This window comes from Vigna umbellata, chromosome 3 (assembly GCF_029865625.1).
Source record: "Vigna umbellata cultivar VRB3 chromosome 3, Vumbellata_1.0, whole genome shotgun sequence".
Taxonomy (NCBI): Eukaryota; Viridiplantae; Streptophyta; class Magnoliopsida; order Fabales; family Fabaceae; genus Vigna; species Vigna umbellata.
In genome coordinates, this window is record NC_142167.1 from 36,738,989 (window position 1) to 36,753,272 (window position 14,284).

At 37.7% G+C, this 14,284-nt stretch overlaps 1 protein-coding gene and 1 pseudogene across 1 annotated transcript in view; one reads left to right on the plus strand and one right to left on the minus strand.

Annotated features, from left to right (window-relative positions):
• Nucleotides 1–135: 135 nt before the first annotated feature.
• Nucleotides 136–14,284, minus strand: part of LOC124836689 (vacuolar protein sorting-associated protein 36-like) — a 30,884-nt gene continuing 16,735 nt past the window's right edge. The window contains exons 6-8 of the mRNA XM_047311863.2: nt 2,315–2,450; nt 761–845; nt 136–378 (exon numbers count right to left, since the gene is read on the minus strand). Coding sequence (XP_047167819.2) covers nt 321–378; nt 761–845; nt 2,315–2,450 — 279 coding nt within the window. The 3' untranslated portion in view covers nt 136–320. The remainder of the gene's footprint in view (nt 379–760; nt 846–2,314; nt 2,451–14,284) is intronic.
• On the plus strand, nt 2,470–6,907 carry LOC148202458 (uncharacterized; annotated as a pseudogene).

Genomic DNA, 14,284 nt, shown 5'->3' on the forward strand with positions numbered 1-14,284 from the left:
ACAAAATATGTATTATCAATTGAAGGTGCACTTTACAAATCTGATTCACATGAGAAATTGAATGAATACAAAAAAGGCATTATGTCGTGCTTATATCATGGTTCTTGTTACTAACTGAAATAGAATAACAAATACTAACTAAAAGACAATGTGTATAAGCTTTGCATTAACATCTTTTCATTTCAAGTATTATAATCCTTCTTCACAATGATTACAGTAAGTATCCTCTACAAAGAAACTATCACATTGATTAAAGCACCGTAAAACGTTTCTTGTAATTTTTTTCCTTTCTTGGCTTGAATTCAACCAGCCTGGGACTCTTAAGCATGACTATGGTTAGCCTGTACCCACAAGGCATAAATTTCCCGATCTTTTACTCTGCATAAATGCCAATATAACACTTTACAAATAAATTATATGAAAATGAACAAAAGCATATGATATCATTGCAACATTTTACACCAGAAACCAATAGGACAATGTGAAAAGAATGAAATAAAAGTGAATTTTTTTCTTCATATGTGAAGGAATTCAATGAATGTCTCTAGTATGATTTAAAATGATTAAAAAAACATCGGAAAGATAAATAAAAAAAACAAAAACAAAAAAACAGTAAGGACAAGTGGTCAAGAAATATTGAGCAAGCATAATATAACGTAGGCTTAATAATACCATATAAAATTTTAACTAAAGGGGGAACAGACGTGATTAGAGTATCATGAAGTCAAAACTACAGGTTAAGTATAGAAATTTTACTTACAAATGTATATCATCTCGATCAATTTCAGGGAACAAGTTAATATAGAAGCGAAATCCATCGGGACTTATATCTCTGCACAGTAAACCTGGGAAAGATTCCATGAAAGTCAGTATTAGAGAAGTATTTTACTATGTATAACAGTCGGTAGTACATGTATAACAGTCAGTATTAGACGTATAGTTGGTTAAAGTCTGTTACGTCTGACACTCTTTATGTTTTATCCTACAGACTGTTCAATGTTACACAGCTACATATAGCTGATCTCTTTACGTATAGTTGGCGCGTGATTCGAATAGTTTGGGCATTCAGTTGTATTTGGAAGCTGTCTCTGTTCTTCCTCAGCTTCGTTTTATGCAGAATGCGAGATGGTTGAAACATTTACAGGGTACTATGTATTCGCTCTAGGTGTTTCTAGATTCGTGGCTCTGGCTTATTGGATAATTCAGATCTAAGAGACCAGAGGAACATATTTATTTTTGGCTGGAAGTGGCTATTTTTGGTTTTTGGCAGCTTTTATGGCTGAGATGGTTCAATCCTTCATCTTGGCTGACTTTTGTTACTATTACATGAAAAGCTTCATGCAAGGGCAACTTTTGAGGAAAATGCCTGCTTAAGGATCTTGGAACCTATTCTATCAAAAAGGAAAATCATGCCTAATTGATGTACAATGCTTTGAATGAGTTTTTATTTGTTGTAACTTTTGTTTGAGCAGAGACTAGGTTGTCCCGTGTATGTTTAGTTGGAATCAGTTATTGTACATGAACATCCTTTTGGTGTTAACCTAACTTTCATATTGCTTTCTACAAAAAAAAATTCTGTGGGCATGTTGTTCCACCCGTTATCGGGCCGCTATCGGACCACCCATTAATGTCTAGTCCCACGCTTGAGATGTATATACCTTGGCGTGAGGAGGTGTGTTGGAAGTCCCACATCGACTAGAGATAAGGTCAATTTATAGTATATAAGTGAGTGCAAACCTCACCTTACAACGGTTTTGTGAGTATTATAGTATTGTACTATAGAGTTTGTTACAATCTTTATGTTTTCTTCTCAGTTAGTTAGATATTAGTTACAATCTGTTAAATAATACACAGCTATATATAGCTTATCCCTTATCTTTTTGTATCTTGTCTAAGAATTTTACTCAAATTTAAATATTTATCGGACCACCCATTAAAAAATGTCTAATCCCCTACAAGCCGGTTTTGTGGGGTTAAGTTAGGTTTAAAGTCCACACTTCTAAGAGGAGTATTAGAGTAGTATTGTACTATGTAAAACAGTTAGTAGTAGATGTTCTTAAATGATTGAACAGTTTAATAGCCACTTAGAGTCTGTTACAATCTTTATGTTTTCTTCTCAGTTAGTTAGATATTAGTTACAATCTATTAAATAATACACAGCTATATATAGCTTATCCCTTATCTTTTTGTATCTTGTCTAAGAATTTTACTCAAATTTAAATATTCTTATTTATTTTCTCTGAGCCTTAACAATAACAAGCCGGTTATGTAGCTAAAAGCCTAAGAGATGAAGAAGAATGATCAAGCAGCATACCTTTGCTCTCAGCAGATAAGAGATGCTCCTTTGCCATTGCTGGGGCAACCCCTAGTGTCCTTGCAGCATCACTAGCACTTATCCCAGATCGAAGAGCATCAGGTTTCATTACAAGCATCTTGACTTTATTGAAAACCTAAACCAAATAGCAGTTAGTCATTTTAGTCAAATTTTACCACCTACCATTTCCACATTAGTAAAAGTTGAAGTAAAGATGAAAAAAGCGTTCATGAAGACTGACAACCTAAAAACATAAAATAAGGAAAACCCATCATATTTAATATAAAAGTCACAGTGAGGAAGATTGATATCATCTAAATATAATCTTATGTTCACGTAGCAACCTATTAAAGGTAAGATAGAAGAATCTAATAATATAAATCTATAATTTGGCATACGTCATATAATCCATTACAGATAAAAACTCAATTAAAAACTAAGGGGAGATCCAAACATCTACTTTAGAGCTCAAATAACAAGGTGAAATGTTTTGTAAAATAACTGCAGTTGAATTACTTTTCACATAAGCAATTGGAAAGGGAGAAAGCGGTTTACTGCTTTGCACAAACTACTGATCAAACTAATCAAAAGGCCATATAACTGGATTACTGGTTGAATCCCAGGTCCAGTAATCCAACCAGAAGTGATATAAACTGCAAACAACCAAATGTATGCAAGAGTAACTAGCTAGTTCATCCTCTCATATCATTTCTTTAAAACATTTGTTAAAATGGGAACAATATTCCAAACATAAAAGCTAAAAAAAAACTTAAGGCAAGTGAAATTAAAGATGTGTCAAAGAAGTTTGATACAAATATGTTTTCATTAATAAAGATAAATTGCTATGTAAATATAAATAAGAGAAGAAAATTAGTGGTAAGTTAGGCCGATATTGCTAGTAAGGAATTTATAACTGCAAGCAGACAGGTAATGTCATAACATGATAAAGCATGGTTCTTGTACATTTTCCACAGATTGAAATGATAATCAAAATGTGCTGTGCACAGTTTATCTGATTTGTGTTTCTCTTTTCCCTCTCTATCCTCTCCGTACTGTTATTCTTCTTTTTCCCTTTTTCTTTCTTTATCTTTTCCAGTTAAAAATCTAAAACAGTGATAACAAGATCCCATTATCCATGGCTACTATATCTTCTACAATAACGTGGCAGCTTGGCTCATTTTCAAGCCTAGTAGGGTTGCTATAGAGCCTGATTTCCAACCTTGGCATACCCCACCTACATATCCCTTCTAAACATTCAGTCATCAGGTGATCTATTAGGGAGTGGAGAGTTTGAGAGGAGAAGGAAGAGTTAATGTCTTAACTGTTTTGGCAGTTAGGAGAGGCGGGAAGTTAGGAATTGTATAAATAGAGTTAGGTACATTGTTTTGGGTAGCTTCTAACATTAGTTTGTATAAACAGGAACATTTGTCCTGTGGAGGGGGATTAGGCTCCTGTATATTGGATGTACATTGAACCTTGTTGAATTGAATACAGAAAACCATTCTTTTAAAGTTTGATTTCTTGTTTGTGAGTGATTGTTCTAGATAGGTTTTACATCCAAAAACCTATCAAATTGGTCTGACCTGCCAAATCCAATTTGGAAGAGAAAGGCGAAATGGAGGGAAGAGTCGAAGGGCGATTGAACGTAGTAGAAGGGCAACTAGAGGCTATGAAGATTGCAATGGATGGGTTGAAGGCGAAGACAGTAGCAATGCACCAAGACTCTACAGCAATGCGCCAAGACTTGCAAGAAGTCATGCGAATCTTGGGGGAACGAAACCGAAACAAGGAGGGAAACTCGAATGGGAGTCAAGCGTCCGTCAATGAGAACCGGAGGGGAAGGCGAGAAGAAGACGTTGGAGGGAGAGAAGTCGAACACCATGAGGGGCAACCCAATTGGAGGAGAAGGGTAGAATTACCAGTCTTCAAGGGACTCGACCTGTTGAATTGGATTAATAGGGCTGAGAAGTTTTTCGGGTGGCGGAGGAAGAAAAGGTGCACTTGGCCTACATCAGTATGGAAGGTAGCGCTGGCTATTGGTTGAAATTTTGGAAGAATAAAGACAAGAATCGTTCTTGGGAAGGCCTAAAGGGAGCAATGATCATGAGATTTGGAGGTAGGAACAGGGGTACCATCTTTGAAAGGCTAGTAGCAATTAAGCAGACTGGGACCGTAGAAGAGTACATTCAAGATTTCAAAATCTTGGTGGGTCAGACAAACAGAAGAGCAGTTATTAGGTATTTTCTCACAAGACTACAAGAAGGCATCCGAAATCAAGTTCGACCCCATGATCCGCATGAGTTGATGGTGGCTATGAGGATCGCAAGGGATGTAAAGGAGGCTCTCGGCGGTGCGAAGGCTGGGAACTGGAGTGTGACCAAGAATCAGTCCTCTTGGGGGCATACGACTGGAACGGTGAGGCGATCCGAGAATAGTCGTAATGTCCTTGATGTGTCCTAAAGGACGTTTTCTGGACATCATCCTCCCCCATGCGAATCTGGTGATACCCACCCTTCAAATCTACCTTGGAGAAGTATTTCACCCTCTCAATTCATCCAATAACTCCTCTATGACAGGTATTGAAAATTTGTCTGGGATGGTGGCGTGATTCAAGGCTCTGTAATCAATGCAGAAGCGCCAACTGCCAGCTTCCATCTTTTTTCTTGACCAATATCACGAGACTTGAATAAGGACTAGTGCTTGTTCGTATGATCCCCGCCTTCAACATCTCAGCCACCTGGTTCTCAATCTCCTCCTTCATCACATGAGGATATCTATAAGGGCGGACATTAACTGGATCAGTCCATTCCTTGAGCATGATCCGGTGGACTACATTTCAGACTAGAGGTAGGCCCCTAGGCTCATTAAAAACCTCTCCAAAATCTGACAATACCCGCTGCAACTCCTCTGTCTGGATCCTTCTAAAGTCTGGACTGGTTTCTACTGTCTCAAGTTTTATCTCTACCTTTCCCAAAGTCCAAACCAAAGTCACCGCTTCCACTACTTTCACTTTCATCAAAGCTTTCGGTTCTACTATTTTTCGTGCCAAAGTGAGGTCCCCTTTTATCATTACCACTTTCTCTCCCTGCTTATAAACCATTTTTAGTTCTCCCCAATTAATGGTTACTTCCCCCGTTTAGCCAACCACTCCATCCCCAAAATAAAGTCCACTCCTCCTAATTCAAACAAATAAAAATGCTCCATTACCTCCATTTCACCTATATTCACTGGAACCTCCCTGCAACAGCCTGTAGTTTGTTTTTATCTACCATCTCCCAGACTCACCCTATACGATGGGGTATCTTCCACTGGTAAACCCAGCTCCTTCACCGGCTTTGTTGCTATAAAATTGTGACTAGCGCCACTGTCAATGAGGATCATCACTCTCTTCCCCAAGACCCACCCTTGTAGCTTCATGGTTTTGTGCGGAGTAAGTCCGCCAACGGAAAACGATGACAACTCCATGCGTTTCTGCTCAGCCTCTTCCCCACCTTTTTCCTCTTTGTCACCGTCAGCTTCGTCTTCCCCCATGATCACCACCGGCAAGCTTTTTTCTGTATGATGTCTTGGACTGTAAGGGCCACCACAATGGAAGCACAACCCCTCTTCCCTCTTCCTGATGTACTCGAGATAAGGCAGATTCCTTCCTGAGGACCTTCCCTTCGGGTCGTCGCCGTACTCTCTACTACCCCTGATCGTCCCGGACCCGGTTTGGACGGTTTCGATCTCACTACGTTGCTAGTCCCACCTTGATATCGCCCCCACGACTGGCCGCTCTTGGTTACAGTTCCTCCAGCCGTCCTCGCACCTCGACTCGCCTCCTCCACGTCTTGCGCAACCTCCATCGCTGTTAATAAATCCCGTGGATTATGCGGATGAATCTGACTTCCAACTTCCCCTTGCAGACCCACGAAAAAAATACCCCAGGAGTTGATCCTCCATCCTGGCCTTTGTTTGCGCCACTAACATTTCAAACTCCTAGATATACTCATCAAGGGTGCTCTTTTGTTTGACTGCCACAAACCTCTCAAACACCGTTCCTCTATTGCAACCTCCAAACCTCCTTATAAGAGCTTCCCACAAACCTTCCCATGTTGGCGCCTGATTTTTTTCTTTCCAGAAGAGGAACCAATAACTCGCGCTCCCTTCCATGCAAACGTACGCCAGTCGGAGTTATTCCCTTTCCCTCACCTTCAGGATCTCGAAAACTTTTTCCGCACGAGAAACCCATCCTAATGGATTGACACCTTCGAAGGTTGGTAATTCAATCCTCTTCACCCAGTTCGGTTGTGCGCCATTGGAATCTTCTTCGTCATCACCTTTTCTTCATCCTCCTCTGTTTCCGTTCACCGAATCCTGACTTCCCTCCTGATGGCTCTCGGCATTTTGCCCCCGCTCTCTAAACATTCGCATCAATTCTCTAAGTTCTTGTCATAAGCACATCGTCTTCTCCTTCAACCTATCCACCGTCGTCTCAATAGTCTCCATTCGTCCCTTGATCACGTTCAACCTTCCCTCCATTCTTCCTTCCAGCGCATTTAATTTTCCCTCCATCTCTCTCTTGTCTCTCGTTGATCTGGCAGGTCGGACCAAATTGATAGGTTTCTGAATTGGAAACTTATCTAATTGGCACTAACACACTAAATAACCAGTAAAGAAGTATAAATTGTATAATTTTGTATTCAATATAGTCACTGCACTACCAAACAACCTCCAAGAGAGCCAAATTCTCTCTCCACAAGATAAATGTGATCCTATCTTTACAGTATACAATTCAAAAGTGACTAATACCAAAATACATCAGCTCTTTTATAGGAGCTTTATTTCCCGCCCAACTATTACTACAGTTATAACTACCTAATGTCTCTCCCCCTGTTTATTCCCTTTTCTCTGCCTTTCATAAACTCTCCATTCCCTATCAATAAGTCTGTTTCTAGGTGCTTTGATGAATAAAGAGACCATTCTTTTGAAGAGCTAGATCTTCCACCTTCACTGTTTGTCATTGGTGCGCCATCATTTTCGTCGTTCACCGTGACGGGGAGTTTGTTTCTATGTGGTCCAATCTAGTCCCTACAGTCTATCACTGTCAGCCACTACAGACCACCATCCGTTACTGATGGCAATCTAGTCCCTGTAGTTTATCGTTGTCTGACATTACAGGTCCCCATCAGTTACTAATGGCAATCTAGTCCCTACATTTTTTCGTTGTCCGCCATTGTTGGCCGTCGTCCACTACTAATGCTAATCTCTTTTGTTAAAGTCATCTTAGATGAAGTTTCACGGTTGTCCACCGATGTCCAATATTATTCTCCATAGTTTTTAGGATTTCTCTCTTCTGTTCATCCATGGCTTCTTCCGCTGCAATCTCTTTTGACCTCTCTTCTATCACTAGTGCGTTTGACCCGTCCATATATGTTTTTTTTCCAGTGGCAAGGATGGCTTTTCTTAGTATATTTTTAGGCGTGGTGGCTCTTCAACAATGGCTTCTTTATCCAATGGATGTCAACAATGCATTCCTCAATAGTGATTTGCAAGAAGAGATTTATATGGAGCAACCTCCCAGATTTGTTGCTCAAGGGAGTCTTCTGGGTGGAATTTCGTCTTTTATGTCGTCTTCGCAAATCATTAACAATTTGGTGTCACTCAAGTGCAAAAGAATATATTTTCACTAAATTTTTATTGATTATATTAGTAACAAGGTTGGTACATACGATTTGTATACACCAACTTGAGGGGAAGTGTTAGAGATATTATCTTTATCTTTTATCTTTAGTTTGTTATTATTCCTTATTTGTATTTTGAGCTTAGTCCATATTTCTTTTATTATAAATAGAATACCCTATGAATATATTTAACACAACAGAGATTAATCTCATACCTAGTTTTTATTATATTGAACAAAGTCATTTGCCCAGTACACAATATCAAAATGAGACTATTGAACATAACAAAAAACAAAGCCTTATACCAATGTTAAACATAAACATTGACATATTATAGAAGTCTAGCCCTTTTTGCTCAAGCATCTTCACATTTCATTTATTAGGAGCATGCCTTCCGGACTACCATTTGTCTTGTATTATTAACAGACTTACACAACCTGTTAGACCTCTACTTGTGTATAGTAGGAGAAAGCCAGTTACATAATTTAACTGTCTAGGCAGTTAGGGGGTTAGGGGGTCAGTTGAGGATACCTGCATATAAGGGTGTTACGTGCCTGAGTCTGGAATGTAACTAGAACGCGCTCTTCACACACTCTCACAGGCAATGGACAATGAAAACAATAGCTTGAATGAACCTCTTTTATTAAATACGAATACTGGATCAAGAAAAACAAACAATAACTGGGAGCAGGATCTCCGTCAGTTACCTGAGAGCATAACCTCTCTTACAAAACTCACAAATCAAAAGCATAACTTTAACCCTAGTGTCAACACCCAATTTCGTCCGGGTAAGTAAATATTTAAAAAAAAAAAAAAAATAAGATAATAATAATTAATGGTGGGTAAAAAGGGATAAAATAATGACTTTACTACAATATTTTTGAAATGTTAGTTTAATATGGTAATAATTTGAATTAATATTATGCTAATAATTATAAACAATAAATTAAAATAGTATATTAACATAATTTGTTGCATCAGTTGCTTTTAAAGAGGAAATTATGATTTTCTGACAATAATGATAATCAATGTTTTGAATATTATTTATTTTGTTTTCTGGCAACCATGCAATTTCTTTCCCTGTTTTGTTTTACTGTCAATTAATTCACAATTAAGGCAATATTTTCATAATATTACGATGTGTGTATATAAATACACACTCTGCCATAGAAGCAAGGGGACGAAAAAAAAAGGGAAAAAAGAAAAGAGAGAGGAGAAAGAATAGAGAGATAGTAAGGGTACTGGAGAGTATAGAGAAAAGTAAATTATCACGCTAGAGGAACTCTGCCAACAGAAATTACCAAGGAAGAATTAGAGAGTATTGAAAGCTGAAAAGGTACGTCATCTTCACATCCTCTTTTTTTTTTCTTTTTGTTGTAATTTGAAGGTTTTTCTAAAGGTTTTATTTTTTATATACAAATGACGTTCTTTTAAAAATCATGATTTTTGAAGTATAGATACGCGTCGACATATGGTCGGTTTCTTTCCTTTTTTTCCCACCGTTCTTAAAAATAAAAAATACAAAATCTTTAAAATAAAAAAAATATCAATCTTGTTAAACCAAATCTTTTTTCGTGTTCACTTTTCAAAAATCCAAATCAATCTATAATATTTTTTTTTTAACAAACTCACAAACCTTTTTCTAGATAAAGAACTACGTGATCCCTGATTGTCCATTAAATGGATGTACGTAGGACCAAGATCAATTCTTGTCGGGTTCATAAAACAAAAAATATATTTTTGTCTCTTAATAGTTTATTTATATCATTTTTTTTAGGGAAAATTAAACATTTAAAAAACCACTTCAATCTTTATACATTTAATTAAAGGTACTGCCTTTAGGCAGGCGCGATAGGGTGCTAACACCTTCCTTACGCGTAACCGATTCCCGAACCTGAAAATCTCTTTTCGCAGACCATGTCTTATTTTTTGGTTTTCCATAGTTTTTCCATAATAAATTATGGTGGCGACTCCACGAATCTTTTTCTCAAACCCGTTTGTTTTTCGGGTCGCCGTCCCGTCGCGATCCCGGTTGCGACAGATGGCGACTCCACTGGGGACTGTTAGAGAATCAGGCCTTCTTAATTAAATGTGCAAAATTGATGTGGTTTTTCATTATTTTATTTTATTTCATTTTTCCCCTTTATTTATATATGTTTGTCTTTATTTATTTTTGTAATCTATTTATATTCTTTTCTATTATTATTATTATTGTGCATATCATGAGTGGGACCCTATACCCGGGTCTGAGTGCAACATAGAGTTAGAGGGGTTGCGTAGCGGTGTCACGTCTGGACTACTTCCAGTTTGGCTATCGTGAGAATCCCAGCCAGTGTCTGTTCTCTTCACATGTGATTTCACACCTAGTTGCATCTCAACTGTTGTGGAAAATGCTGTGAAAAGGACCATAGCTCTGGTGGCCTTGATTTTAGGTTTAGGAAGCTTTCCTTGTGAGATTGCATACACAATGCTTAGACCTCGTGACATTGGACCTACATTAAAAGCATAATAAAAACATGTTGTTTTTTAATCATTATTTTGGCATAGACATCTTCACACATCATACGCGTTAGCAGTATTTTCATCCTTTTTCCTTCATTTTCTTTATACATAACAATAAATGTGTCATGTTTTTTTTTTAATAAAAGAACAGGAACAAAAATATCATGCTTTAATGAATAAATTAATAAGGAAAAATAAACACTTTTTAGTCAAATGAATTAATAAAACTTTCATTTTTTTTGAAACATTTATTAACATGAAATCTTCTTCATCATTTTCTATCATCCATTTTATCCATAAAAAAAATCAGTTTATAAGAGGCACTATCTTAAAGTGATCGCAAACAATCTTTTTAGCAAAAAAATAAAAAAAACAGGGGCAACTTATCTAAGTTAAGATTTTCGAAAATAAGGCGATCATAATTTAATAGGAAGATATATTTCTTCATCAAAAAAAAATTATCATTTCTTTCTAACCTATGTTGAGTCTTAAAAATAAAAAATAAAAAATGTTTTTGAACAAGTCAGGTTGACAGCATGTTATTTAAGAAAAAATTGTTTTTTTAAAAAAAATCAAAATTTCAAAACACAAGGGAAAAATGAAAATGAAAACTTAATTTTCATTTCATTGTAACAAGAACTTCTTTTTAAGCCCATTGGGCCCAATTGATAATTTTCTTCAAATTCAATTTCTTGAAAAAAAACAAGCGAATGTGATAAGAGGAAAATAAAAAAATATTTCTCAAAAAGTTTTATCATTTTCATTTCGCAAAAAAAAAAATAAACATAGAAAGGGAAATCATTACATTTTTTAGTAATTTATACGTTTTTATATAAACAGTAGCATTTTCTATTGAGACATGTGTGTGTGCATTGCTTGAAAACACTCATTTTCCAGCCTTCCCCAAAAGAAAAGAGATTGACTCTAACAAACAATAACGCTACCATATACTAGAGCATATTTGTCTTGCCAAAGTTATTCTCGTTTGTGTTATTTGAGAACTCCCTAACTAGTCATGCAAAAGAAAATCAAACCATTTGGAGCAATCCTTTTTCAGTAAACCCTTTCCATACCCGTTCCCTATCATGAGCAAAACCCATGCCTAAAAACTGGGGCAGCTTTGACGTTCATGGGTACATATATATTACACACCAACGTGGCTATCCAGTGTCCTTTAAATCCTTACCACTTTCAACTTTTCTGTGATTTTCGTTTATTTTTAGCATGCATCATTTCTGCATTTTCGCATAAATCGTTTTCATCTAATCTAAGTTAATAAAAACAGTATAAAGTTTAAGAAAAAAAAATAACGGCGAAACTTCCACGACATCCTTATAAGACTCGAGCAAACTCCAAAGCTATGGAAGATTGGGAAGAGGAACGTGAAACTATAAAGGCCGATATTAGTCAGCTAAAGGATCAAGTCGGTCAAATTTTAGAAGCGTTGAAAGCCATGAAAACCGCAGGAGAGACTTCGTCTGCAAAGGCTGATGATAATGCTCACACTCCAGTACATGACGCTGTGGGCACACAATTCACATTTCCAATGTATGGTTTACCACCAGGTTACACACCGCCAATTGGAGATTATTCAGAGGCAGAGCATACTTCTTTGGCTTTTCCCGTAACCAGCAATGCACTTCCCATTAGTACCCAGGGGCCTATCCATACAACTGAGGCAAATCTGAATGAAACGTCCAAGCTTCCCCACACAATTGTCGCACAAGATATTGCTTTGCAGGCGAACGTAGAAGGAGCGAAGGATAAACTCGAAGTTCTAGAAGGTAGATTGAGAGCCATAGAAGGGTTTGAAAGTTACGGGTTTGGTGACGTGGCAAAGTTGAGTTTGGCTCCAGGAGTGACCATTCCACACAAGTTTAAGGTGCCAGAATTTGAGAAATACAAGGGAAACACATGCCCTAAGAACCATTTGACCATGTATTGTCGAAAAATGGCTGCCTACGCATACGACGATAAACTACTTATTCATTTCTTTCAAGATAGTTTGGCTGAAGCAGCGTTGAGTTGGTATACGCATCTGGAATCCTCTCATATCCATTCTTGGACAGATTTGGCAGATGCCTTTGTAAGACAATACAAATACAACATGCATGTCGCGCCAGACAGGTTACAATTGCACCATATGGCAAAGAAAGATGAGGAGTCTTTTAAAGAATACGCACAACGATGGAGAGAGCTGGCAACGCAGGTTGAACCACCTCTATATGACAAGGAGATGGTTGCAATGTTTGTAAGCACACTACAACCACCTTTTTATGAGCATATGATTGGCAACGTGTCTTCCAATTTCGCCGATATCATCATCATAGGCGAAAGAATCGAAATCGGACTGAAAAGTGGGAAAATTATATCTCAAGCCACCACTCCGAAAGAGAAAGAAGGGGGAGTGCATGCAACATCAGCAATACCCATGTGGGGAGGTCATGCACCCACACATAGCTATCAACCAAGCCCGAGTTATCCTCCTTATGTGAACAATACAGTGTCTGGTCCCCAAATGAGACCTCGACAACCAGGATATTATCAACCACAACAGGCTAATGCCAGGGGCACTGGAGCCGGTTTAGGTCCAGATCAGAATGTTGGTCAGAACACTCATCCTAGGAGAGAATCAGAGAAGAATTTCACTCCCATTCCTATGACATACACAGAATTGTTACCTCATCTCTTAAAGAAAGGCATGGCCAGTATTCGTCCCATGAAACCTTTACAACCTCCATACCCTCATAATTATGATCCAAATGCAAGATGCAATTTTCATGGGGGAAGCATTGGCCATTCGACTGAAAGGTGCATGGGTCTTAAGTTCAAAGTACAATCGCTAATTGATGCAGGATGGTTGAAGTTCCAGGAAGACAAACCTAGAATTGAGGTCAACCCCCTTGCCGAGCATGGAAACGCCTCAACCAATGCCATCGAGGTTGGACGACACAAACTAGTAAGGAATGTAAGTGAAATTCAAAGCTCCAAAGAGATCATTTTTGATAAATTGGTAAAACTGGGTTTGCTCAGGAGCAAAGGTGACCTTGAGAAGGCATGTGGAGTACATCTAGGATCCGAGCATTCCATTAATGAGTGTACCACGTTTAGACTCATTCTCCAAGATTTGATCGACAGAAATTTCCTACAAGTATACCACAAGGATAAAGAAGAAGATGTATTTGCAAACCAAAGACCTGAAGGATAAAGAATTTGCCTGTGATGCTTATTGAAATGTAATCATTTTTTAATTAACCTCACTGCTTTGCCCGGAGCCTTGGGGTTCCTATTTTAGGGTTGACGCTTTTTTTTGCATTTGGTTTAACATTAAATCATGTTTGTTTCGTTTTTATCATCATCTCGTGTCTTAAATATTTTTTTAAAATCGAATAACATGGATATGACAATAATGTTTTTCCTAATTTTAAGCACCCAATCAATAACATGGAAGATGATTATGACTGACCCGGAACCCTCTCCAGAGTTAATGATATTTGTGAAGCAAGATTCTAAAGAAATAAAACTCCATCAAGTAAAGGTTGAAGTCTTTAGTGTAAGAGAAGAAAGCGAGAGAAAAAAAGGTAAAAGTCGACACTAGCACGAAGAAAGAGTTCAACATGAGTGTCTTCAGAATCAAAGATGAAGTACAAAAAGCAGTTCGATGCGAGATTTCTAGCTGGGGCAAGATACTCCCAAAAGGTGGCAAGTATCGTGTTGAAGAAGGACTATAATGAGCAAATTCATGTCGACTATCATACTTTAAAGACAATTTCTCATTGCCGCAAACCTGAACAATCAAACTTCC